At 34.6% G+C, this 27,896-nt stretch overlaps 1 protein-coding gene across 7 annotated transcripts in view; it reads left to right on the top strand.

Moving 5' to 3' along the window:
* TBC1D32 (TBC1 domain family member 32) overlaps nucleotides 1–27,896 on the top strand; it is a 208,581-nt gene that overhangs the window by 123,563 nt on the left and 57,122 nt on the right. For 6 of the 7 annotated variants that reach the window (XM_034990457.1, XM_034990456.1, XM_034990455.1 and 3 more), the window contains 4 exons: nucleotides 5,906–6,028; nucleotides 7,064–7,172; nucleotides 7,906–7,999; nucleotides 23,417–23,542. In XM_034990457.1, the coding sequence (XP_034846348.1) occupies nucleotides 5,906–6,028; nucleotides 7,064–7,172; nucleotides 7,906–7,999; nucleotides 23,417–23,542 (452 nt within the window). Of the gene's footprint in view, nucleotides 1–5,905; nucleotides 6,029–7,063; nucleotides 7,173–7,905; nucleotides 8,000–23,416; nucleotides 23,543–26,284; nucleotides 27,055–27,896 lie in introns of those variants that run through there. The other variant, XM_034990460.1, reaches the window with a different exon arrangement.

The following is a 27,896-nucleotide window of genomic DNA, read 5'->3' as shown; positions in this document are numbered from 1 at the left end:
TTTTTTTTTTAAGATTTATTTATTTTAGAGAGAGTGTGCACCCACAGTCAGGAGGGGCAAAGGGAGAGGGAGAGAAAGAATTTCAAGCAGACTCCCCACTGAGTGTAAAGCCCGACATGGGGCTCGATCTCACGACCCTGAGATCATGATCTGAGCTGAAACCAAGAGTCAGACACTCAACTGACTGAGCCACCCAGTTACCCCATTGTTAACTCTTATTTAAATGTCTGGTAAAATTACCCTGGGGCACCACCTGGTCATGGACTTTTGTTTGTTGGTAGATTTTTTATTACTGATTCAATTTCTTTGCTCGTTATGGGTCTGTTCAAATTTTCTATCTCTTCCTGTTTCAGTTTTGGTAACTTGTATGTTTATAGGAATTTGTCCATTTCTTCCAGATTGCCCAATTTCTTGACATGTAATTTTTCATAATATTCTCTTAATAATTGTATTTCTTTGGTGTTGTGATTTCTCCTCTTTCATTTGTGATTTTATCTATTTGTTTTTTTTTTCTTTTCTTTTTGATAAGTTTGGCTAGAGGTTTATCAATTTTATTATTTCTTTTGAAGAACCACCTCTTAATTTCATTGTTCTCTTCTGTTTTTTGTTTGTTTCTATATTGTTTATTCCTGTTCTAATCTTCATTATTTCCCTTCTTATGATGGCTTTAGGCTTTATTTGCTGTTCCTTTTCTAGCTCCTTTAGGTGTAATGTTAGGTTGTGTATTTGAGACTTTCTTGCTTCTTGAGGTAGAACTATATTGATATATACTTCCCTCTTAGGTCTGCCTTTGCTGTATCCCAAAGGTTCTGGACTATCGTGTTTTCATTTTCATGTATTTTTTATTTCTTCTTTAATTTCCTGGTTAATCCATTCATTCTTTGGTAGGATGTTCTTTAACTCCATGTATTTGTGGTTTTTCCAAATTTTTTCTTGTGGTTGACTTCAAGTTTTATAGCCTTGTGTTCAGAAAAGATGCATTATATGATCTCAATCTTTTTTTCTAGTTAAGGCCTAATTTGTGACTCTGTATGTGATCTATTTTAGAGAATGTTCCATGTGCACTGGAAAAAAATGTGTATTCTGTTGCTTGAGGATGAAATGTTCTGAATATGTCTATTAAGTCCATCTGGTCCAGTGTATCATTCAAAGCCGTTGTTTGCTTGTTGATTTTTTGCTTAGATGATCTATCCATTACTGCAAGTGGGGTGTTAAAGTCCCCTACTATTACTGTATTATTATCTGTGAGTTTCTTTATGTTTGTTATTAATTGATTTATATATTTGGGTGCTCCCAAGTTGGGAGCTGTAAATAGTTACAGTTGTTAGATCTTCTTGTTTGATAGACCCCTTTATTATGATATAGTGCCCTTCTTCATCTCTTGTTACAGTCTTTGGTTTAAAAATCTAGTTTGTCTGATATAATTATGGCTACTCTGACTTTCTTTTGATGTCCATTAGTGTGATGGATAGTTCTTCATCCCCTCACTTTCAATTTGGAGGGGTCTTTAGCTCTAAAATGAGTCTCTTGTAGGCAGCATGCAGATGGATTTTTTTTTTTTAACCCATTCTGATATGCTGTGTCTTTTGATGGGAGCATTTATTACATTTACATTCAGAGTAATTATTGATAGATATGCATTTAGTGTCATTATATTGCCTGTAAAGTCATTGTTTCTGGAGATTTTCTCTGTTCCTTTCTGGCCTTTGTTGCTTTCGGTTTTTCTTTCCCTCTGAAAGAATTCCCTTCAATATTTCTTGCAGGGCTGGTTTTGTGTTCATGAGCTCCTTTAGTTTTTGCTTGTCTGGGAAACTGTCTCTCCTTTAATTCTGAATGACAGCCTTGCTGGATAAAATATTCTTTGCTGCAGATTTTTCCCATTCAGCAAACTGAATATATCATGCCACTTTTTTCTGGCTTGCCAGGTTTCTCTGGAGTGATCTGCTGCTAATCTGCTTTGTCTTCCCTTGTAGATTAGGGATTTCTTTTCCCTTGCTGCTTTCAGGATTCTTTCCTTATCTATGTATTTTGCAATTTTGCTACGATATATCTTGGTGTTGGCAGGCTTTTGTTGATTTTGGTTGGAGTTGTTTATGCCTCCTTGATTTGGATGTCTGTTTCTTTCCCCAGATAGGGTAGTTTTCAGCTATAATTTGCTCAAATAAACCTTCTGCCCCTTTTTCCTTCTCTTGTTCTTCTGGGGCTCCTATGATGTATGTTATTATGCTTTATGGAGCCACTGAGTTCCCTAAGTCTGTATTTGTGAGCCAATATTTTTCTTTACCTCTTCTTTTCAGGTTCATTATTTTCCATAATTCTATCTTCTATATCACTTATTCATTCTTCTGCTTCTTCCATCCTTGTGTTCATTACATACAGTCTGTTGCATCTTGGTTATAGCATTTTTTATTTCAGCCTGACTAGTTTTTAGGTCTTTTATCTTTGTGGTAAGGGTCTCTCTGGTTTCTTCTGTGCTTTTTCCTCAAGTCCAGCTAGTATCCTTATGATTGTTGTTTTAAATTCTGGTTCAGGCATATTGCTTGTATCTGTTTTGATTGGCTCCCTGCCCATGACCTCTTCTTGTTCTTTCTTTTGGGATGAATTCCTCCATCTTGGCATTTTGTCTATGTCTGTCTTTTGTGTGTTAGGAAAGCTGTTCCTGGTCCTAATTTCACTAGAGCTGAAGCTTTGCAGCGCTCTATGATCAGTAGACCTGGTGCATGCAAGGGTTTGTGCTGGTCTTCTGGGGGAGGGCCCTGCTGCTGCTCTGGCTCTCTATCACACTTGCCTTATTAAAAAGGCACTTGCAGAGCACAGGGGCAGGGTGTGGTGTAAGCTGCTCTTGTTCATGGACAGAGGAGTTCACACCCATCACTGTTCAGGAAGCCCTCACAGAAGAACAAACAATCTCCCCTCTGGTGTCCCTGGCTTCCGTGAGATTCCTGCCTTCACCCTGTCTGTGTCCAAGCCATCTGCCCACCGGTGGCCTAGTTAGTGCTCTTGTGTTTTATCACAGGCTTGTGGCTGGGTTTTAAAACTCCAAATTTTCGGGACCTGGCACTGATCCTCTGGGGGAGGGTCTTACCGAGCTGTGGCTAGTACCAGTTTGTCCCAGAAAAGCAGTTGCATGATAGTGCAGGAGTTTGGAGTTTATGGTAAAGTGTGGCAAAAAGCCCACATCCAGATGAGCTGCCCTCAGCAGACATCTCTGCTCATATGGTAATGAACAGGGCAGCTCAATATCACCTGCGGCTGTTTTGTCTCCTGATAGACAGTGCCACCTCTCCCAAATGCACTCTAAGAAGGGGAACTCTTCCATCATGACCCAGGGGATCCTCAGAGCATGCCATCAGCTCCGGGACCTCTGCCCTCCTTCTCTACAAGAGCACTGCTATGCCCCCCAGGTTTATCCTGGCAGTGGTGTGGACTTCTAAGACTTCAGAAGCTGCACTGTTTATAAAAACTTGGGATAATCAGCCCCTCTTATTTTTGCACTCAGTGTTTTTGAGGAAGTGTTTTTGTGTAATCCCCTGTGTGCTTTCTCTCAGCCTCTCTCTTTTTTTCTCTCTCTCATCTCTCCATGATCAGGGCTCCCTCCTCTCTGCAGCAACCACAATTCTTTTCTTCCCCAAATCACATCACCACACCTCCTACCTTCCATGATGTGGCCTCTTTTCTCCTTCTAGTTGTGCAGTCTGTTCTTTCAGTCCTCAGGTCAATTTCCTGGGTGTTCAGAATGATTTGATAATTATCTAGCTGTGTTCAAGGGATGAGGGAAACATAACGTCTTCCTACAACTCCACGATTTTAACTCCTCTTGCCATTTTTGACTCTTAAAGGCATCTGCCAAACATTTTTTCTCTCTGTGGATGCTATTGAATAGGTAAAGCATGCAATTGCACCAAAATTCAAAAACTATAAGATATTCAGTGAGGAGTATGTTCCTCTCCAGTCACTCAGATCTCCTCCCCATCCCCAAAGCTAACAATTCTTACCAGTTGTTTTGTCCTTGGAGAGAGATTCTGTGTAAAAACATATATGTATTTAGGGGCACCTAGGTGACTCAGTCAGTTAAGCGTCTGACTCTTGATTTTGGCTCAGGTCCATCTCAGGGTCATGGGATCGAGCCCTACATCAGGCTCCACACTTAAGATTCTCTCTTTCTCCCTCTCCCCTTGCCCTTCCTCCTGCTTGTGTGCACATGCTCTCTTTCTCTCTCTCAAAATAAATAAATCTTTTTTCAATAACCCCAAAAACAAAACAAAAAAGACTCAAATATATATTTATGTATATTCAAATGTTTTTCCATTTTTGTTCAAATGCTACTGCTATATACAATGCTTTGTGCCTCTCCTTTTTCACTTAACATACTTTGGAGATAATTCTTTATCTAAACATATATAGCTGCTTTGTTCTAATTTCTGCATAGTATACCACTATAAAATCTACTCCAAACATTTGAACTTCATTCTATGAGTGGACACTTAAAATTTTTTATTTACTCTTATGACCACTCAGCAATAAATGTTCTTATAAGTATGACTTTAAGCTCATATTTGACTATAACTCTAAGATAAATCAGGAAATGAGTGATTAGAAGGTTAGTTTCTTCTTGGATCTCCTGATTCCTCAAATGCTGCCTTTCAGAGAAATTGTCCCTAACCACTCAATCTACCATAGCCCCTGCTGTTACCTTCACATTATCTTTTTTATATACTTTTTTATCATAGAATTTTTAAACATATAAAAAATAGAGCAATAATATAATGAAAGTTCATGTACCTTGTTTTTATCAATTATCAGTATTTTCCAATCTTGTTTTAGCTCTCTCTCACTCCCATACATATTTTTTCTTAAGTACCTTAAAGCAAATTCCAGATATGCCATTTTACCTATGAACAGTTCAGTATGTATCTCTAACATATAAGACCTGTTTATTAAAAAAAAAAAAAAAGCATTACCACTTGTCATTGTTATAGCTAACTTAACACCATTTTCTTGATCTCCTCTAGTACCTATCCCATATTTTCCTGTGTGACTCAAAAATGCACTTTACAGTTTTTGCTTGAATCACAGTCAGAACAAAATCTTCACATTTGCTTTTAATTTGTAAGTTACCTTATCTGGTTTTCATATTTTTTCCCCAGAAGAAATAATATATAATGATGTGTGGGATTTTCTAAATTCTTAATTTGGTTGACTCTTTCCTCCTTGTGTCATTTTTTAATATATTTCTCTGATTTTTGTATTTCCTGTAAACTGATAGTGTAATGTATAGTAATTGTTGGTTAGTTTCAGGTTCAGTTTTCTTGGCAAGAATATTTCATAGATTGTGCAGTGTACGTCCTCTTGTATCACAATGAGATCCACATGATTTCCACTTATCTTTCTTTTAGCAATGTTGAGAGACAGGTGGAAATCATGCATGTTTAGAGAGAGATCAGTGTGTTTTGGTATTCTCAGCTTTATTTGACTATTATAAAGTCAGCCATTGACATTTCACCTAGTGAATATTTCCTGGATTGGTAGCAAAATGATTCTGTCATTCCTTATGTAATTAATTGTTGATAGAAAGTGGTGACAATTTGCAGTTTTTATGGATGTGCTAATGTTCCCTATATAATTTTTAAATTAGTTGTGAGAACTTACTAGTCCTAGATTTAGATAATTTTTTTAGAAAAACTGGATTAGAAATTGCCCATGGTCTTTAAATAATATTCCAAAGAGAAAAACTTTTGAAGTCTATTACTAATCAAAATTATTACAAATGTATTTGAAGTAACTGTGATCTTTCTCATAAAATTTGTATTTCCATGTGTAGGTATTACTTTGAGACACCAAGAAAGTTTCTAAACTTTTAGAATATATTTTATAAAATCTATTTTTATTGTTCCTGTTTATATAGGTTATTAAGTGTGGTATGCTGTGATCTAGACACTCTTCTCCTACTAGAGGCTCAGTATCAAGTATCTGAAACGTTGCTAAATGCTCAAGAAGAAAATATCTTAGAGACCTCTGAAAGCCACAGGTAAAAACAAAGGCAAAACTGTTAAGACAATATTATTAACAATAGTTTTCTTTACAGATGCTCTGTTAAGACAGTAATTTTGTGTGTATAGTTTCATGTTTTTCCCCTATCTGAATTCAGCAGATTTGAATAACAGAATAAAAAGCAATTAAAATATAAATGTCACCATTAGAAAGATTGTGATAGATGTTCATGGGGAAGGCTTGCTTTCTGAGTTTTTTGTTTAATTTAGCTTTTTTTTTTTGACCTGATTTTATTGATAGTTCCATGAAGTTGTATCACCTTTAAATTCAGGCTGCATGTGTAAGATGAGTCATTAAACAAAATGTTTGATTTCGTGTCCCTTGTAGTAACTCTTTACTCCATTCTCTTAATTATGTTAATTCATATTCATAAGCTCTGTTTATTGCAAAATGAGGTTATGGTAATATCTTGATGATTTTTTTCTACCACACTTGTCATTACTTCAATTTGGCTGACATTTATTGAATACATATTCAATATCTGGTATTGTTTTCATCTCAGTAATTAAAAAAAAAAAATTGTGCTTCCATTCTAGCTGGGATTTAGAAGAATATAGAAGACCAGGCACATTACTGGGTTCTCTAGATTTGATATAGAAGGGTGGTATTAACAGCTGCAGGAAGTGTGGAACCTGCTCAAAAGCAACATTTAGATTTTGAATTTAAGGTGCTGAGTCTAGAACCTAAGGGAACCTTTACTAAAAATGTGAAAAAGTCATTGTGGAAATAATGTAGGTCTTAATTCCATTTCTTTAAATGCAGTAACATTTGACAAGAAAATATTATTTCATAATATTTATCTGATTATATCAATTATATCTCCATCAGTTCTTTGCTTTCTGACAAAAAAGCTGTAAGATAATGTGAATTTAGCCCTTTTTTAGTGATACATTGTTAATCATTTTCCAGACTTTTTTATAGAAAATTTTCTTTTTTCTTTACATTCCACTGTCGGTTCTGGAATTAAATCATATTCAATTAAGATAACAAAATTGATATGTTTATTTTTCAGGGATTTCATAATCGATGGCTTATCGGTAGAGAGAAATCATGTTCTTGTTAGAATAAATTTTATTGGTGGTCCCATGGAACGTATTTTGCCCCCAAGGGTATTGGAGAAGGTGAGTAGGGTAAAGAGGAATATTTGTCAATAGAAAAGCTGTAGGATACAAATAAACACTTTAAAATGAAAATAGCATTCTTTGTGACAGAGGGGTCATAAGTGCTAGTTTGTGTTGCAGAGTAGGCTATAGTTTCATTAAAAAGTTGTCATTTTTCTCTGTCTATGATGTTTACTTTCAATGTCTTTGTTTTTCATGATACCTAATTTTTATTAGATGAAGATTTTTTTTGTATTTAATTAGCAATATTGAGTACTTTCATCAATATTCATAGACATTGGCTTTTCCTTGAAGGGCTTTTTTTTTTTTTTTAAGTACATTTTTGCTTTGTCAGTCTGGGAAAGATGAGATAGAAATGATTGACAATACAAGATAAACAGTTTGGTTTTTTGAATTTGTTTCCTATTTCAATATAGGAAATACAGGTTTCTTTTGAAGACTATAATTTCTCTTTCATGGAAAAAAAAATAGTAAGGCTACCATTATCAGTCCTAGTTGCTAGAACAAGTTACCATATATTTGTCTTCAGGGCTTGTGTAATGTCATTTCTATTACATTTCATTTTAGTTATTATCCTTTGGAGTATTGAATTGTAATTGTTAAATAGGTTTTGGTTAGTTAGGTTACAACTCTAATATCTATGAAACAAAAGCCAGTTTAAATTAGTATTTCAGAAAGCCTTAAAATTCAATATTTTATATTACTTCCTGAAGTCATTTGTCTTCTTTATTAGGGTGATGATCCATATCCTTGGCCAATGTTTTCATCATATCCTTTACCTAACTGCTATCTTTCAGAAGTTACAAGAAATGCTGATCTAAAACAAGGTAAGATATTTACCATCAACTGCCATGTTATTTTAGTGCTTTTGTGGTTATAATTTGAAAAAAGATAAAGTAGTATTATGGGAGATTAATACTATTTTTTATTCAGCTTGTGTATATAGTTACATTTATGCCTATTTCTTTGTAAATTTCTTACTAAATTATTTGTATGATATTGAATAATTCTTATCAGAACCTTTTTGTTTTAAAAAAAGGAGTTATGATTTTTGATGAATTCTAGATACATAGGACGTTATTCAGCAGAGTAATATTTTTTAGTATCTGCATGCCATACATAAGTTCTGGGTCCTCGAGATTTGAAATATAAATATAATGTAAATTATATAAATATAATAAAAGTTCAGACGAGTTCATGAACTTTTGGAGACTATATACAAGTAATTAGATAATTGTATGGTAGTGCAGTGTGATAGGAACTAGTCAAATGTGTAGCCTGCTAGCATGGCATATATGCAGGACACCCTTCCAAAGAAAATCAAAGTTTAAAGCAAGGCACGAAATACGTGTTTTTGGGTAATATAAGAACATTTTTGACAAAGGAAAACAGCAGAGAGGCTTGAAAGGAGCAAATTATATTCAGAGAACTGTGAGTAGTTCAGGATGTCTGAGATTTGGTATGTGAGGGCAAGAGAGACCAGAAGTAAGACAACTGGTATGCCAAGGTCAGCTGTAAGACCAGTGTAGCTCAAGACTTTATTGTGAAAGCAATGAAAATTCAAACCGTTCTTAGATTAGAGAATTCTAAGATGAAATATGAAGATATATGATCAAACTACTCACTAATTTGAGAAGTTAAATCTTTTATCAGTGTGATCTTCTTTAATACTATTGAAGTTGTGCTGGAAAAAATAGGTATAAGATTCATTTAACATAGGTTAAGATATTATGGAGTGATTGTTGAAAAAATGTTTGTGTGTGAGACTTCATGTATCTTTCACTTTTTCCTACATTTACTTGCTTTGAAACAATTATAAGAAGCCATCAATTGATATATATTGTTTTTATTTCTATCCAGTGTTTGAGATATACATTATATTTCTCACAGTTGCATAGAAACAAAAATTGTACTTTGTTTTTTATTTCGATCTACTTAGGGGTTAGGGAAAGAGAAAGGGAGCTTTTTAAGTTTTTTTTTTAAGATTTTTAAGATTTTATTTGTTTAAGTGAGAGCGCAAGAGAGAGAGCATGAGCAGGGGAAGGGGCAGAAGGAGAGGGAGAAGTAGACCCCCTGCTGAGCAGGGATTCCCAATGTGGGGCTCAATCCCAGGACCCCAGGATCATGACCTGAACCAAAGGTAGACACTTAACCGACTGAGCCACCCAGGTGCCCCTAAAGTTAATATTTGTCTTTATAATGCACTAAAAATTTTGCCTTTGTTTTCCTCTTGTGCAACCTAATCTATTGCTTTCAGAGATGTGTGAGTGATAGGAAGTATTTTTTAAGAAAAAACTCTTGAGAGAATACCATTTTGAACACTTTACCCCACTGACTCAAATCTTTCAGTGAACCCAAGCCTTTCTCAGTCTGTTACTCTCATGCTTTCCTATTCCTACTTTCATTCTTCTTAATGCCTTTATATTTTGTCATTATTGTTGTAGGTTTCATCATTTATTTGCCCCCTCATTCCTTTATTTAACATTTTTCTCAAGTGCTAATTATCAGGTGCTTCACTAGGCATTGGAGATAAAATGATATATTAAGACATGATCCATTCTTGGTACCCCAACCCTTTTCCTGATCCTTTCCTTGTTGTAATAAAGCATTGTTGTCTTTGCTGAGTTTCACTTGGAAATTAATATTAATTTTTTGAACAACAAATTCATTCATTATCAGTTTTATTATGTGACTGTCATATTTGATTATTTGGTTCTTCAAAATAGTTTGATTAAAAAAATGTCCCTTATTTTTTAAACAGAACAAGGCAGACAAGTAAGAAAAATAAGGTTAAATGGACACTTCCTGAAAAGAAAAGCTACAACATCAATTCCTAGGAATTGGTTTACGGAGGAATATAATTTTATTCCTGCTCTACTCTTGTGAGTGATTTAGAAAAGGGAATAATAATAGCGTCTCTCTCTAGCCCAGAAGATAACTGCAGAATGGTTATTAACTGTAAGTGGGCCCATCATACTGCCGGGCAGTCATACATGGTGTCCCCAGGTCCGTATTCTCCTAGATGATCATTTTAAAATCTTCTCTCATCAAACCTTCACTCCATCCCAGTCCATCCTATCTGATGATGTAATTTTGTTTTCTAGGTTACTGAGGAAATAGAAACAGAAAAAAATCTTCCATGTGCTCCTGATAAACACCAACTCACTTAGCTGAATCTATTCTAATTTCGGATTTTTGTTACTATGAATAAACTGCCAATGTTACTGAGAAAGGCTGGCTGCTACATTCCATCTTCTTCTCAAAGCTAATGCTTCTAACAGTTCTCCCTTTTTCCTTTATTGCTGTTTTTGGGGGGTGTTGTGGATGGGTCTCCATTGTGGCTCTTTGTGAACCGACAAACATGCTGTTAATTCTTCCATATTTAAAATATCTTCTTTTGAACCCACTTTTAAATTTCTGTCCTTTTTCTTGCAAAATTCTTTGAAGGAGTTGTCTAATCTTGGTATTCCAGTAACTCCTTCCATTTTCTCCTGAACCCACAAAGCTAAAGAGGCTTTCACCCTTACCATTACACTGCGATTAGATCTACTGTGTAGATCAGTCCTCATCCTACTAGATTTAACATTGTTATTTAACATGTTCACTCCCTCCCTTTCTTTTGAAACACTTTCTTCACTTGGCTTCTAGAAAATGCATGATGGGATTTTCATCCTGTGTTTCTGGCAAGTTCTTTTGTCTCCTTTGATCTTTCACTTCCCTCTAACCTCCAAGCTTTGGAGTGCCCCGGGGCTCAGTTCTTAAGTCGCCTGTTTTTCTAGCTGTACTTAGTCATGGGGAACATCTCATCTCATGACTAAAATCCTGTCCAGTATGCTGATGGCTGTCAGATTTATATCTCTAACCTCTGTCTCTCCCCTCAACTCTGCATTCATATCTAACTGCCTACTTGACACCTTTGCTAGGAGGGTTAATAAGCACACCACATCTAACAAGTCTGACATAAACTTCTCATACTTCCTCAAAATCTGTCCCTTTGGTTTTGTTACTCATTTCAGAAATGGCAACTTTTGCTTCCAGTTCTTTAGGCAATAAACTTGAAGGCATTCTTTGACTTCTCTTTGTCTTCATACCCACATCTAATCTGTCAGCAAATGCTCTTGACTCTGCTTATCTGAAATCCCTTTCTTGCATGACAGCCCTCCTGTCTCACCTGTATTATTGCAGTAATCTGCCAAGTAGTCAGTGTGTTCTCAACACAGCAACCAGAGTAATGCTGTTGAAATGTTCATTGCATCCCGTTACTCCTTAATTGAAACCCTCCAATGGCTTCCCATCGCTAACAAGGCCCAATACATTTGTGGCTTCATTCCTGTCAATGCTGTTTTACTTTAGTACCATTTCAAACCTCTTTAATTCCACATTTCCCCACCATATTGGACAACAACTTCTATTGTCTTTCTCTTTGTCCCTAAAACACAAGTGTTTGACTAAGACATTATTCTCAATTTAATAGCAGTACCTAATACTTCCTCCTAATAATAGTGGTTCTAGTTTTGTTAAGCAGGAGAGAATGGTCTAGGCACCAGTGGATAATCCAGAATGTACATCACAGAGATATCTCTGTGAACTCAATGAGAAAAATGGAGCCAATGAATTTCTAACACCTATAAAGCTAAATTGAAAGTATGTTTCTGGTTAAATACAGTTCAATAAACTAAACATTGTACAATTTTAAATATACGGTCTTTGAGCTTATAATACTTTAAAACATAGCTATTTTGAAGGTAGGAGTTCTTATACTTTTCATTTTGCTTTTTTTACTTGAAAATAATGATTCATTGATTCTGATAGGTGTTATGTTAGTTGTCATTTGTGCTGCAAAATTTTGGGATATAATTTCATTGTTGTGGGGGGAAAAAATCAACTTTGGTTGTGTGCACATGGTGACATCCTCTCATTTGTCTCCCAGCTTCTACATTTATCCTCCTTGCTACAGTTAGCATCTCCTCATCTGTTAAATTGCCTCTTGTTAGCTCATTGGCATTAGTGTTAGCTATTAAATAATTTATCTTCATCTGTAAATAAGAATCTTGAGACATCATCTGGTTCAGTTATTTTTCTTTGTGCACCATTTTAGGGTCACCATACTAAAATGTAAAAGCCCTTTAAAAGCTAGTGATTAATATTATCTATTTGTGTACATATATATGTACATTATGTGTATACATATATAAGCATGTACAGGTATATATGTACACATGTGCACGTGTGTATGTATCACAGGTGTGTGATATATAAATAATCTTACACACATGAAAAAATTCTCTTCCATGTGGTAGAAATAACTTGGAATATTACCTTTCTGTTATCCTAGAGTTTAGATAAATTGGAAGAAGATTGTGAGTGCAGTAACTTACTATTACCTGTGCAGCAGAGAAAAAGGAAAGGGGAGTGAGAGAAAGGAGAGTTGTGCTGTGGTTAAAAGCCAGTACGGGTTAGTGTGTTCAGGAGCTGTTAAAGTGAACTACCGGAGATTGACTCATAATGTCTTTTCTGTATGAAACAGATCATGGGATAAACAAAACAAAACAGATTGCTTTGTCTTCCTAAGCTAAACTTAGATCTCCCAGGAGTTATTGTTATACCCCTGATCGGCCAGTCTGCTCTACTCCATTCCATTTTGGTGTGTCCAGGATGGGACTTCCTTCCCTAAAGAGGAACAGAAATCCAGTACTTTCATACTGAAATAAAAATGGCGCGAGGGATTAAATAGCATGCTCTGGTTATTGGAAGCATTAGAGAGATATCTGAAGGTGAGAAATTTGCTGTTCCTTCCTTTCTAGCATCCTATATTCAATTTATTTTTAAATTACTTTTATAATGTTTATTCAGGCTGAATTATAAAATAATCAGCAATCTAGATTACACCTGTACTCTATATACCTTATTACGGTGGAATGCCTGTCTTTATCAGGAGACCATTTGGATCTGTATTCACTCAGCTGGGTCTGGTATCTTCAAAGTAGAGAGTGAGTTTTTTGTGTCATGGCTTGTATGTTTCTCATACTCCTGACAGGGCCATCTGAGCAGTAAAAGCACAGCACTGACTCCCAGGGCCACTGGCAGCAGGGCCACGTGGCATTGTTTTTCTTGGATCTTAGAAATTCGGATGGCTACTCATTGAAAACCTCAAATATATTAGTGACTCCTAATGCAAGTGAACTTCTGCATGTTCCTTGCAAGTCCACCATGTCACTCTTTACCCATATATCCTTCCAAAGGCCCTTCCTTAAAAAACAAAAAACGAAACAAAACAAGAAAGAGTTTACCTCCTTTGGGCTTTCTAATAAGTAAAGAGCTAATGGGAGCCAGCTGTATAAACAAATGTGTCACTTTCCCATTCTTTTCTCTCCCTTGCCCTGACTTCATCTCATGGCCTTTCTCTCTATAGTGATTGACCTACATACTCTGCATAACCCTGTGGGTCTTGTTCTTTTGTTTTGTTAAAAACAGCTTTATTGAAATGTAATTAATGTACTATATAATTCACCCATTTAAAGCATGCAATTCAGTGATTTTTTAGTATATTAATAGATATGTACAACCATCACCACAAACAACTTTAGAACATCTCACCACCTCGTTTTCACCACCAGTATTCCCTCTTCCCCCACTTCTCTCACCCAGCCCTAAGCAACCACTAATCTACTTTCTGTCTCTGGAGATTTCTCTAGTTTGGACTTTTCATATGAATGGAATAGTGTAGTATGTGGTATTTCATGACTGACGTTTTTCCTTAGCATAATGTTTTCAAGGTTCATCTCAAAGGTTTGTTCACGTTGTAGTATGGATTAGTACTTCATTCCTTTTTATAATTAAATAACATTCCATTACGTGCAAATACCACAGTTTGTTTGTATATTTATATCTGCTGATGGACACTTGGATTGTTTCCACCTTTTGGCTATTAGAAATAATGCTGCGGTAAACATTCATGTGCAAATTTCTGCGTGAATATATGTTTTTATTTCTCTAGAATATATACCTAGAAGTAGAATTGCTGAGTTATATGGTAATTTGATGTTTAATAGTTTGAGGAACTGGCTCACTATTTTCTAAAGCAGCTGCACCATTTTACCTTTTCACTAACAGTATTATGAGATTCTCATTTCTCCACATCATCATCATCATCATCATCATGTGTTGTGATCTGGCTGTCCTAGTGGGTGTGAAGTGCAGTTTCATTGTGGTTTTGATTTGCATGTCCCTGATGACTAATAATGTTGAGCATCTCTTCATGTTATATATCTTTCTTAGAGAAATGACTATTCACATCCTTTGCCTATTTTTTAAATTATTTGTCTTTTTATTATTGAGTTGTAAGAGTTCTTTATATATTCTAGATATAAATTCCTTATGGGATATATGATTGGGGAACTTCATACATACATACATACATTAAGTTTACACCTCTGGGCCTTTGTTCTTGATGTTTCCTTTTCCTGGAGTACTACCTCCTCCTCTTTACACAGGTAGTTCCTTCTTAACCTTTTATGCTGAATCTGAATGTTACTTCTTCAGAGAAGTTATCTCCACCTTATCTAATACATACTTCTTCCCTTCTGGCTTGCTATCTGTGGATTCCACTATTAGCACTGTACCTTACTATGAGTTTATGTATTTGTTCACTATCAGCTGCCCTAGAGTGTAACTTCCATGAGACAAAAATGCTGCCTGCCTTAGGTAGTAGACAACAATAAATGTCTATTGAATGAATGGATGAATTAACATTGAATTTCTTTTCTATTTTTCCTGTCATCAAACACTATCTTCCAAATCTTTGTCAGTGGACGTTGGGAATTCCTTTCAGGTTAATATGTAAATTGAGAAGTTTTTACTCAAACCTAGAATGATCTCTTATCTCACTCATTTTTTTTTTTTTTTAAGATTTTATTTATTTGACAGAGAGAGACACAGCGAGAGAGGGAACACAAGCAAGGGGAATGGGACAGGGAGAAGCAAGCTTCCCGCTGAGCAGGGAGCCCAATGCGGGGCTCAGTCCCAGGACCCTGGGATCATGACCTGAGCCGAAGGCAGACGCTTAATGACTGAGCCACCCAGGCGCCCCTATCTCACTCATTTTTTTAGAGCATCAATAGCTTTGCAGTTAGAAAGCCCCTTGAGCTAGACTTCTGTATATATCATTCATGAAGTAGACACCTTTATTATAGTTATTTTATAATTTACAAAGTGGTACCTTATGTTTTTATAGCAAATAAAAGGTATACACTGTTAGCATTACATCTCATTTTTTCCACAATTGAAAAAAATAACCAAAAAAATGTACAGCCTTTATTCTGTGATTACTTCAAATTTAATCTTTTGTAGTTTCAGTATCTTAACTTTACTGCTTCCTCTGCTACATTTTTACTTATCTGATAGGAAATTGATTTTCTGCCTGGCAAAACATTCTCTTTCAAATACTATATAAAAGAGTAAGTTCCTTGGTGATAATCATTCCCTTTAATGGAGTGTACCACATAATGTTAAAATCTTTATAGTCTGATTTCTCTTTATAGTCATTTCTCTTTATAGTCAGATATTTTTAATTGGATATTCTTAGATGACATTATTCCTATATGAGAAAACAGGTCATTTTTAAAGTTCATAATATGTGAGATATAACTATCTCACTGTAGTATCCCCCCCCCAACATGAAGTAGTTTTTCTCTCTTCAAATTAATAAGAAAAGGAGGGAGGACATCATATAAAATTGAAGTGAATTCCAATTAAAATTTACTTTTTAGTTTGTACATTTTCAGCTCTGAATGAATTCAGTATAAAATATGTGTTGAAATTAGGTTCCACTTACTGATCAAATGTCTGTTAGGACCATTCTTAGGTGAGAAACTTGAATCTAAGCCACTGTATTAAATCTATATTATTTGCATAGATTTGGTTCTTTATAAAAGCATAAACAAAAATGCAAACCATTGGCAATGTTTAATAATATGTTTGGGGGTAGAAAAGGCTTTTTGATAGGTATCATATAAATTTATTTTGAACATTTTGTAATTGCAGACTAATATTTATAAAATAATCTTTGCAATGTATTTTGTTCAATAGAAAGAAACAAATATTAATAGAAAGTTTCTAAATTAGAGCTGGAACTGAAGAACAAGAGTACTATAGTCTCTGTCTCTGGAGTTAGGCATTGTGCAGTGAATGAGAAATAAAGTTGATGGGTTTTGTAGTTACATTCTTAATGCCTGCATATTTTATCCTAGCTCTCAAGACATGCTGGTATTTTAAATTGTTTGCATTAAAAGATATTACAGTTTAGCCTTTTCAACTACAAATATTGTAATTTTGTCATTGGAACAATGTTCTTATTTTAACAAGACCATTCTCATTAATCTATATTGATTTTGTTTAATAAATTTTGTGTCCCTACTGGGTTTAATTCTTTATTCACTGATGCTACTTCTTGCTGACACTTTGATAATTTCTGCCTTTTCAGACATTAAGTCTATGCCCATGTCCTTGATGAATTATTTTTGTCTTTTTAAATTTACAAATGGGATAGCAATCCATTATGTAATCCTAATAGTATAGATCAAAATTGGAATACTACCTACGTAATATGTAGAAGTAAACTTTTCAAGAGGAAAAAAAGGGAGAATGAGATGAACTGTAACAGCAACTACATTTTAATAAAAGAAGGAAAGTATCCAACTAACAAGTTGAGTAGACCAGATTATTTCATTGCTAGTCTGATTGATTATGTAAGATTTAGGATAACCATTCCTTCTCCAGTCAACTAAGAACAGAATGCCATAGGAAAACTATGTAAGAGTACTTTGAAAATAGTAAGGCATTACATAAAATATAGTACAACATAATGATGGATATTGTTTGTTCTGATTTTAAAAGCTTTTGAACTATGTCTTGTACCTATAGTCAGTCTATAAATATTTTTAGTGATGAATTCTCTCTTTTATCAACTACTTATTTAGGCCTTTATTTCAAATCAGACATTTTATTCTTTTTTCTTATTGTTTCTAACCTTGCAATTAAGATTTATTTTCTGCAGGTAAAGGTAAATGACTTTTATTTGACATCATTCTGGTAACTGAGGGGACTGGAAGTATGAGATTATGGTTTCTTTTCAATGTAGTAAATCTTGAGATGCAGCTGTTGAGATACTTAGCTTATAAATCAGAGTAAGTATTTACTTTTGAATAATAAAACTTCTTATTTTCATGTACTTACTACTTCATGCTGGAAACATACATATCTATAGCAACCAGGGAAAACAGATCACCTGTTAGTTTAAGTGCAGATGATAAGGGAAAACGAATTCCTCGTTTCTTGAAATGTGACTCATTTCTTTTATAGTAAATGATTATCACATATTTTATTTTATTTTATTATTTTTAAAAATTTTATTTATTTGACAGAAAGAGACACAGCAAGAGAGGGGACACAAGCAGGGGGAGTGGGAGAGGGAGAAACAGGCTTCCCGCCGAGCAGGGAGCCCGATGCGGGGCTCGATCCCAGGACCCCAGGATCATGACCCAAGCCGAAGGCAGGCACTTAACGACTGAGCCACCCAGGCACCCCGATTGTCACATATTTTAAAAAAGGAAAAGTGATATAATTCCACAGTGAGGAATAACTGTAAAATATAGATGTCATGTGTTAAGAGCCCATGCAGTTCAAATAAAATGAAAATGTGTATTGAATTTAGATACTCCCAAATTTAGAGATGTACAGAGAACTAATATACAGAATTTGGGCATATTTTCAGTTGCTTCTCAGAGACTGCTCCAGAGTCTTCCCTTGTTTATTATAATAAAAGTAAACTGAAGTGACTGTGTTAAACTACATGGAAGAGGACAAGCAGAAATACAAATGGAAAGGAAATATTACACAAATAAGGTTCAGGATAAGACAAAGGTGACTATCTAAATTAAACCTAGAAATCTGTTGCTAGTTAGTTTATGAAATCTTCCATTTATTTTGTTTCTTTTGCAGAATCTGTTAACGATATTCTGTGTAAAGTGGGCATTCACAATTGCATTTAAGAAAGAAGTACTAAAAGTTTTCCATGTAAATAGCAGGTTTTCTCTGCACTTATATTGAGCTTATATTTTTTCCTCCCTTTGAAACTGAGGTTCCTTTTATATTGTCCATAGTAATCTTATAATCAATATAGCATTTCTATGTAATAATCTTTTGAGAAAAAAATTATACAGTATCCTCAAGTATGAAAAGATTATAGTGCTCACCATAACAAAGAATTTCAGTTTAGATATGTACTATAATTGGTGAACATGAAACTTGATGCCCCCCCCTTTTTTTTTCCATTTTCCTCAATTAAGGAATGAGTTTAAAAAAGATTTTTTACTTTCTCTTCCAACTTTGCATTGTCTGTAAATCATAGTGGTCTGAAGGAGCAAAGAGAAGAAGAGCATATACTTACTAGACACACCAAACCGCTCTTGGGAAAACAAAACAGTAGATGAACATGGTAACTTCATAACTGGATGTATAATTAATACACTGAAACTAAACTATGATATGGTACTTTCTCTAAAAATAATACTGTAGGGTAAGAAGTATATAAAAACAATGAATAAAAAATGTGACTTAAGAAAGAAATTGTGTTCAGTGTGTAGAATATAAACCTGGATCCTTCCTGGTGAAATAGATCAACTGTTTTCTCATTTAACCCTAAGAAGTGAATATTCATTTCATTACAGGAGACTGGATTGTACAGAGAAAGGAGCCAGAACCTCATAAGAAGATATAACAATGAGGATTTTAAAAATTTATACTTTAAAACACTTTATTATAAAATTGTGACTAGGGTTCTTTTCATGTGAATCATTTTATACATGCCCATACTTTTAATTAAAGTTTATTGAGTTCTTATATAGACTTTATACCAAATTAGGAACTATAATTGCTCATATTTTAGAGGCACTAATATGCTTAGAAGCTTTTATTCACTGTCACTTTCAATTATGCCCCACATTTACACACACATATGTATGTATAATCAATTTTTTATATCAACAGAATACATCCAGTTTAAGAAGAGTTTGAATTTTGGCATGTCTGCACACACATAAGCACCACCATAATCAAATATATAACATTTTTATGACCCCACAAAAGTTCCATTTGTCCCTTGCAGTCGACTGCTCTCTATTCCCAGCCTCAGGCAATTACTGATCCCCCCACCCCCCCACTATAGATTAGGATTTCTCAACCTCAGCACTTAGTATTTTGGGCTGGGTAATTGCTTGTTGCCAGAGGGTCTGGTCCTGTGCCTTGTAGGATTTTTAGCAGCATCCCTGGTCTCCACCCACTAGATGCCAGTAGAACTCTTTCTGTACTCCCCACTCCTAGGTATGACAATCAGAAATGTCTGTAAAGACTGCTGAAGTAACTTCTGGAGAGCAAAACAAAGTCTGCTTGAGAATAGCTACCAAAGATTAGTTTTTCCTATACTAGCGGTTCATACAAATAGAATCATATAGGATACTTTGTGCCTGGTTTCTTTCTCTCAGCATAATGGTTTTGAGATGCATCCAGTTTGTTACGTGTACCATTTGCTATCTCTTTTTACTGAATGGGGTTCTAGTATGGATAAAGTATAATTTGGTTAAATTGTACCAAAACATTTGGTTTTGTTCACATTTTCTTTAAATACTTAAAAATAGCTGCTTTAAAATCTTTCCTAATCATATCACTCTAGTCCTTTCTGGATCTATTAGTTGATTTATCTACTGGTTGTGAGCCACATTTTTCCCCTTTCTCATGTCAGTGATTTCTTTATTGAATATCAGACATCATTCGTTCACATCATTCATTCACACACATTCATTCATTTTGTTTTTCTTTAAATAGTAATGGACATTTTTTAGAGTGCTGTCAAGTTATTCATGGATCAGTTTGATCCTTCAAGGCTCTCATTTTTTGGTTATGTTGGGTGTAGAGTTGCCTTTATTGCAAATTTAACTCTATTACTAAGGTGTTACTTTTCTGGCACCTTTATGGACTATCCTGGTTAGTTACAGGACTCTTCACTCTGGAACTTGGACATCAGCCAGCGCTAAGTATATTCTGGGAATTGTTCATTTAACAAGCTCCCAACTGTTTTTTTGCCCAACCTTGTAGAGTCTCATTCTTCATTTGCATTGCTGATTATTTTGCAATCAGCTTGACGAAGGCTTACACAGATTGCTGTAGTTCTTTGCTCTGCTCTTCCTCTTTAGTACTATGATCCCAAATTTTTTTAGCCTCCTCAGTCTCTGCAATTTGACTTCTGTCTCTTCAACTCTACAAGACCTCCATAGCATCCCCATCCTGCATAGTGATCTTGAAATTTCCTTCAAGATAAAACGCCAGTTGTAAAGCTCACCACGTTAGTTTCCCTTTTCTCAGGGAAAACAGTCCTGTACTGCCTGTTGCCCAATGTTTGGAAACCATTGTTTGTTATATTTTATTCAGTTTTCAGGTTGTTTACAGCAGGACAGCAAGTCTATTCCTAGTACCTCCATCATGGCCAGAAGCAAAACTCTGGGTTTTAATTCTTTTGTGTTACTATGAACATAGAAATTTTGGGAAAACATCAGATTCATATTTGCTCTACTCGCATAGTTACTAATATAGAGTTATTATATTCTTGTAGTACCATTCCTGTGATTCCATTTCCTCTTGCCTCATTTTCTATGTCCAAGGGCCTTTGCTGGTCTAACACCATTGGCCTTTCTCTGGCTTTGCCCACTTATTCTGCACAAAGGTAGGAAGAATGTTTGGTAGGGGAACTTGGGAGAAGGTTAGAAAATCTTGGATTAGCCTACTTGTGTAAGGTGTACTTTCATGTTAGCCTATCTTTAGGTTATATTGGTACATTTTAGTTCGCAGAGGCCTTTGGTTGTCTATCATTGTCTGTGATTGAATAGGTTAGTTTAATTCAGGGAAGACATTTGGGAGTTCATATGGCAGCAGATCTAAGTAACGGTGTCTACTTTAGCTGTTTCAGTACTAACATAGATTTCTTGGACTCCATTTATCTACTCCTATCTACTACTCTGTTAGTCCCAGATTTGGAGGGGGAAATAAAAGAATCATTGTTCCCCTCAAACCTAAATATCACAGATACACGTATTTTTCAGTTAACATTATATCAAATCACTAAATACTTTTAACTGTGAGGAATGCAAATTGAAAAGCTCACACTCTCATTGATTGAGAAAATGTAACCAGATATATATAAAGGCTACCAAGTTGTCTCTAGGAGTCTTTGTAGTCACTCTGTCTCTAGCTCAGCCTAAATTCCAATTTCCAGGTAAACTGGACCCTTTAACCCTTCCACCAACTGGTAGATTCACATGCACACCACATCTGCTGCTTCAGCACTGTTTACAATTGTGGTACCTTGTGCTCTTTTTCTTAGAATGAGATGATAAAAAGCAAAACAGAATAGCTAATGTGAAAGGATAGGAGGGCAAGAGGAGGGTGTAGGGCAGGAGGGAAGAGGGAATGGATAATATAGGACTTTTCAAGAGCAGGTAATTTACAAAAGAGCTACATGGGCATCTTCTACTTGAAGGAGATAATAGTAGTTATAAAACACAGGTTATACATGGATAGAAAAGATGATATAGAGGAAAAACAGAGATGAAAAGCTACATTTGTCTTTGCAATCATATGCCACTAGTGATTCTTATTAGGCTTTAGATAGTTTGTTCTTGGGAAAGAAGTAATGTAGATATTCTAAATGGAAACTATAAAAATTATTTTAATGCTGTTGAATCAAGTATTTTGCCTAATTCATATTAAGATACATTTAACATTATAACTTTGTTATTAGTAATATAATTAAACAAAATTATCAGCTGTGGTATTTCTTGAGTTTAGGTTAAAGGTTTTGAGAGTTTTTATTAAAAAGAATCATTTTCTCCTTTGACTGAATAATATATATATATATATAAGCATATGTTTTATGACATGTGCGTTTCATGAGGGCAAGGGACTTTGGCTTGATTATTATAGCCAAGTAGGAGGAACTCCATACATATTTTTTTAAATGTATTTTTACAAAGATTGGATGGAAAAATGAAAATAGTTGGTATGGTAGAAAGATTAATTTTTTAAATATGTAAGAGTAAGGACTTGCTTTATTATTATAAAAATAATATTATTTTTTTTAAGAAGGTAAGAGTTGGTTGAGACTCTCTCTAGTATTAGATTGACCACTGTTATCTTCCTGGTGGGATTTATCAGCCCAAAGAGAACTTTGGCAGATATATTTTGTAGTGTTAGTGTTCCCAGACACATCTTTGGGCAGGGGCAGTCAGGACTTTGACCCTTTATTTTTCAAAAGGCTCTTGTTCCTTTTTGATCCCCAAATGTCTTTCAAGGAAAGTGTTAAAAGGTATGAGTCTATGTGACTACTTATTTCACCATGATCTTCTGGAAAATAAGAAAACATTATTGCTTCTCTTTTCTCCCCCTTGAATCTTTATATGTGTGTGGGAAGATAGTATATATGTTTGTTTGGATAAGTACTTGTATATCCTTTTTTTAAGGATACCTACATCCTTTTTAATATATTATTTATAGATGTTTTCTAATACAAAATCTCATGGGAATGATATTAAAATGGAAGATGGAAAGGTCTCTTGGGAATAAAAGTAAAATGGAAAAATAAAATTAGATGGAAGTTGCCATGTATTCATGAAATTGCTTAGAAAGAAGTTATGTTTTAGCCATAGATACTCTTTCAGCACCACTCATTTTTGGTATAATTTTTTGCAAGAAGTAGAAATAAATAATTGACTAGAAATTTTCTATGCTTATGTTCTCTTTTTGCTTTTAAAGAAATGAATCAAATTGTGTCTGAATTGCATGAGAAAGGAGTACAATGTTCATGTCAATCTATGTAGTGAAATCTTACATCTATCACATCTGTTATTTGATGTCTGTTGCTTGAAATACTCAGTAATGAATCATGTTCATATAAGAAAAACATTCAAGAATTATGGTTATAAATCAATCCATTTTGTGAGCTTTTAATAAATTCATTTTATAGGATTTTAATAAGTATAATTGATGGCATAAGATGTAATTACGGAAAAATGTTTTCTTTTGTAAGCTATATACTATTTCTGGAATTTGTAACTGTTTATATATTTAACATTAATACTTATTTTTCAGTGTTTCTAGCATCTCATTATAATAATATAACATGTTGTGTTTCTTATTAGACAGTGATCTTGGCAAACTTCTATTATGCTTCAAAATGTCTGATAAACAAACTGAGTGGATAGAAAACTGCCGAAGACAATTTTGTAAAATGATGAAGGCCAAACCTGATATACTCAGTGGAAGTGGTGAGTATGTTGTTTAATTTTTGTGGTGTTTTTGGTATGAATATCATATTAATGAAAGCTGTGTGTCCTAAAGACCAGTGTTGGCATGTCTAGAATACATAATACTGACCCCAGAAGTCCACTGACTTCTGAGAAACTTATGATCCTGGAAAACAAAAATTATAATCTGAAATGCAGGGAAGCTGGGGGCCAGAGAGAAGGTGGAGGAAGAGGCCCACCGACCCTCGCCTCCTAATGACAGTAAAATTGTAGGCAGCACAAAAACTGCCAAAAAATATTAAAATCTGAGAAACTACTAAACTTTTTTTAAACTAAGAGGTCTTGGTAAGCAGTTTGGAACACTGATCTGCCTTTACCCAGGTAACCTTTTGCTCAGTTTCACCAGCTTTCACTATACCATACTGCTATATTTTTGGAAACCTTATTGACTTTTTTATTGACACATATTTTGAAACTGTGCCACATCTAGCCAAGTAAATTTAGTCACTCTTAAGGAAATTGAAATTTTATTGTGAGGGAATAGCTGTTTCCTAAACTAGCAAATAAATTGTTCTATATTCAAATATTTATATGTGTGTATGTTTTCTAAAAATCATCATTTTTAAATTAGCATTATTTTGAATAAAGGTCTAAGAAAAAGGTTCTAATGGAAATATATGGTAGATTTTTTTGAAAGCTGTAATTTAAAATTGTCCACGTTATTAGCCATACTTTATGGTTTTCATATTAACTGTTATAAAATTAAAAGTGGGAAATAAAAATGTTTATATTTTGTTGTTGGAGAAAGTATATTTTCTGAGAATAGTGACATAATCTATTGGCCACTCAGAGATGAATTCCCTAGATTTTCTTTTTGCCTCATATATCCTAGAATGAATGATTAAGAACACTATCAGATGCAGGATAAAAAGGTGGGGTCAATAAACACATACTCTCTAGCGAAAAGGACCAGGAAAGGGGTAGTCTATCAGGACGCATTTTTATAGAAAGTGACCACTTTAATCCAGCCAAACACCACAGAAAATCCTGCTAGCAAGACTTGGGCACAGTCTGGACTTCCATCCTTAACCTGGCAGTAATGGGACACCCTTGCCACTCCTTGCTAGGATTGTATCAGAGGGGACTTAGAGAGTTAAGGATTTTCACTATCACTCAGTGGTAACAGGGCCAGACCTCCTTCTTCCCCTATACACATGTGTTTGTCTCACGCATGCAACAAATTTAAAGTTAGAAAGTATCAGCAAAGAAATAAAATCCAAAAGGAAATTTTAGGAGTCAAAATACTATAACCAAAATAAAAAGCTAAATGGATTGGTTCAACAATAAAATGGACAGAGGGAAGAATTGGTGACTTGAAGGTATCAACAGAGAGGAAATAGACTGAAAAACAAAACAAAACAAAAAATTAACAGAGACCGAGAGACCTGTGGAACCATAACAAAAGGTCTAACATTTGTGTCATTGGAGACCTGGGAAGAGGTTAGGACTATAAATGTATTTGAAGAAACATAGCTAAAAACTTTCCAAATTTATCAAGAAACCCAAATCTAAAAGTATGGATTCAAGAACCACAAACAGGGAAACCCAAAGAATTCCACACCAAGACACAATATAGTCAAACTTCTAAAAACTAAAGACAAAAATATCTTGAAAGCAGAGAAGGAAAAACAACATCATACCTACAGAGGAAAATCAATACCGTTGACCATGGACCTCTCACCAGAAAAGATAGAGGACAGAGGAAGTGGCATGACATTCAAGCACTGAAAGAACTGTTAATCTGAATTCTCTATGCATTGAAAATAGTCTCCAGGAATAGAAAATCAAGATATTCTCAGATGAAGAATTTGTCAACAGCAGACCTATCCTAAATGAAGGGATAAAAGAAGTCCTCTACCTTTGTACTATCCTCGCAACTTCCTGAGACTCTATAATTATACAAAATAAGTTTTCTTAAAAAATATAGAGGAAAGTGAATATAAACTACTTGAGAAGATTGAGAAAAATAGTCTGACTGTGCTTATAATTTGTATAAAAAATGGATATGGTTGGATGCAGTAAGATTGTAAAGTGCCTGAAACCCATGAGTATAGTGTTAACTTCATGGGGTAGGGAGATGGGAGCCATGATTTAGTTCTTGAATAAGCAAGTGTTCAAGGAACAAGCCTCTGGTGGTTCCACGCAAGATGGATTGATTGGGAAAAAATTGGGTCTCTATTGCAATTATCTTATGATCTGATGATATGCTAGCAGTGATACAAGATAAAAAAGAATTAAAAAAGAATGAATCCGGGAGAAATTTTGCATGTTTACAAACACTGAGCTGCCTTAGTTTTGGAACCAGCTTCTGTTGTGATAGCCGTGCCAAGGGAGAAATTAGTCAATACCCAAGTATCCCTGAACAGTCTGTCCTCAGTGTTTCCTCATGAGATAAACCCGTGTCCCTTTGTACTTTGTATGTACACACACACACACACACACACACATACACATATATCTTATACATTTTGTTTTTATAGTCTGTGTCATAGTCCAGCCCCATGGAATAAATATGTTTAAAAGGAGGTGGCTTATAATCTAAAATCCTTTCTAGAAATTCCAGGTCTATCATTTGAAATAAAAAGATCCACTTAAGATGAAAAGAATATTTTATGGTTTACTCTCTGGACAGTAGTATTCTAGAGTTAATTTGTGTTTAAAGCTAAGCATTTCATGATATGAACTAATTTCCTTGAGTTATAGATGGTGGAATTTTCGGTGAATTGACAACGAGTGAAGTGGTTGGTCATACTGAGATAAGTAGCCACTCTAGTAATTATGCAAGTTCAGCTACACTTGTTTGGTTAGTTAGATGTGCCAATGAGATTTTAGCCATGGGTTCAACTACCGTATGTAGATCAGTTTTTAGTATTATTCCATGATTATAGCCTATCCCTCAAAATATTTGGAAGTGCATAGTGCTGTTTATAAGGGTTGCTGGGCAAAATGAGTCTATTGGAATCAGTAGAAATCCAGAACCTTCTCCAGATAGTTTGGCGATGTAATTTTTGCATACAAAGTATAAAAATAGTTAATCTAAAAGCCTCCAGTGTATGGATCTAATGGCATAGTTTTGCATTTCAAGATCAGTACTTGCCATAAAATAGTGTGCTTTGCAAAGTCTGCAGTTAGTCTGGTAACTCTTAAGTTTCAAATTATATTGTGTTTAGCTCCACAGATGTGATAAAGAATTTTTTTATTTCACTGAAGTGTGTTTAGGTATCTCTCTGATGGCTAAACCTGATTCTGGGCATAGGATTCAAAGAATTGCTTAGCAGTATGCTTTGACCTTTCCCATTAACTCATGCACTTTACTTCAATGCATAGCACATAGCAAACATTCGGTTGTGCTAAAATGAGAATAATTATAATGTTAAATGGATATTTCCACTTAAAATTCTTTTTATATAGTCTTTGTTACTAATGTGTATCTCACATTTTATTCTTATCATTTGATTCAGAATGATTTTCTAAAATTCGTTAAGATATTCTTAAAAAATTGTAATCTCAAGAATCTCAAGACTATAATTTTTTAATTTAAATTCAGTTAATTAACATATAATGTATTACTTGTTTCAAGGGTACAGGTCTGTGATTCATCAGTCTTTTATAATACCCAGTGCTCACTACAACACATACCCTCCCCCAATGTCCATCACCCAGTTACCCCATCCCTCCCACCCCCCTTCCCTCCAGCAACCCTCAGTTTGTTTCCTAAGATTTAGAGTCTCTTATGTTTTGTCTCCCTCTCTGGTTTTGTCTTGTTTCATTTTTTCCTCTCTATATTAACTAACATAAACAAACACATGGAGGTTGAAAGCTCTCACCTAAGGGCTATTTATGTATAGATTCATAGGTAAAAACTTTGAAAGATTTTTCTGTGAGTGAGAGAATTTATCCCTATGCATGTAAAGATAGAACCATTAAACAACTATAAGTTTAAATAATTGACAATACTGTTGCCCTTTCCGACTCTCCACTACTATATTCTCATACTTTTTAATACTTATTTTAATTTGAAATCAGAATATGAATAGTTTTGTTTTTATCTTAAGCCATTAAAGAACTGTGATATGTAGCTTGTCAGAGCTACAGTTGTTGGAAAGCACATGTTATTCCTGTTTGATTGTACATTTTTCACATGTTGAACACTAATTTCCTTTATGACTTATGTGCTTAAAATGCACTTGGATATGAAAAAAGGGTCCATTTAGTTAATACAGGTCAGAGTCAATATCCTGAATGTAACGCAGTTTTAAAAGGTGACTTAAGCTTGCTTGTTTTATATATATATATTTATATATATATATATATA

The sequence above is a fragment of the Mirounga leonina genome, unplaced genomic scaffold (genome assembly GCF_011800145.1).
Source record: "Mirounga leonina isolate KUSES-001 unplaced genomic scaffold, KU_Mleo_1.0 Mir_53, whole genome shotgun sequence".
In the NCBI taxonomy this organism is placed as follows: Eukaryota; Metazoa; Chordata; class Mammalia; order Carnivora; family Phocidae; genus Mirounga; species Mirounga leonina.
This window is presented reverse-complemented; position numbering and strand designations above follow the sequence as displayed.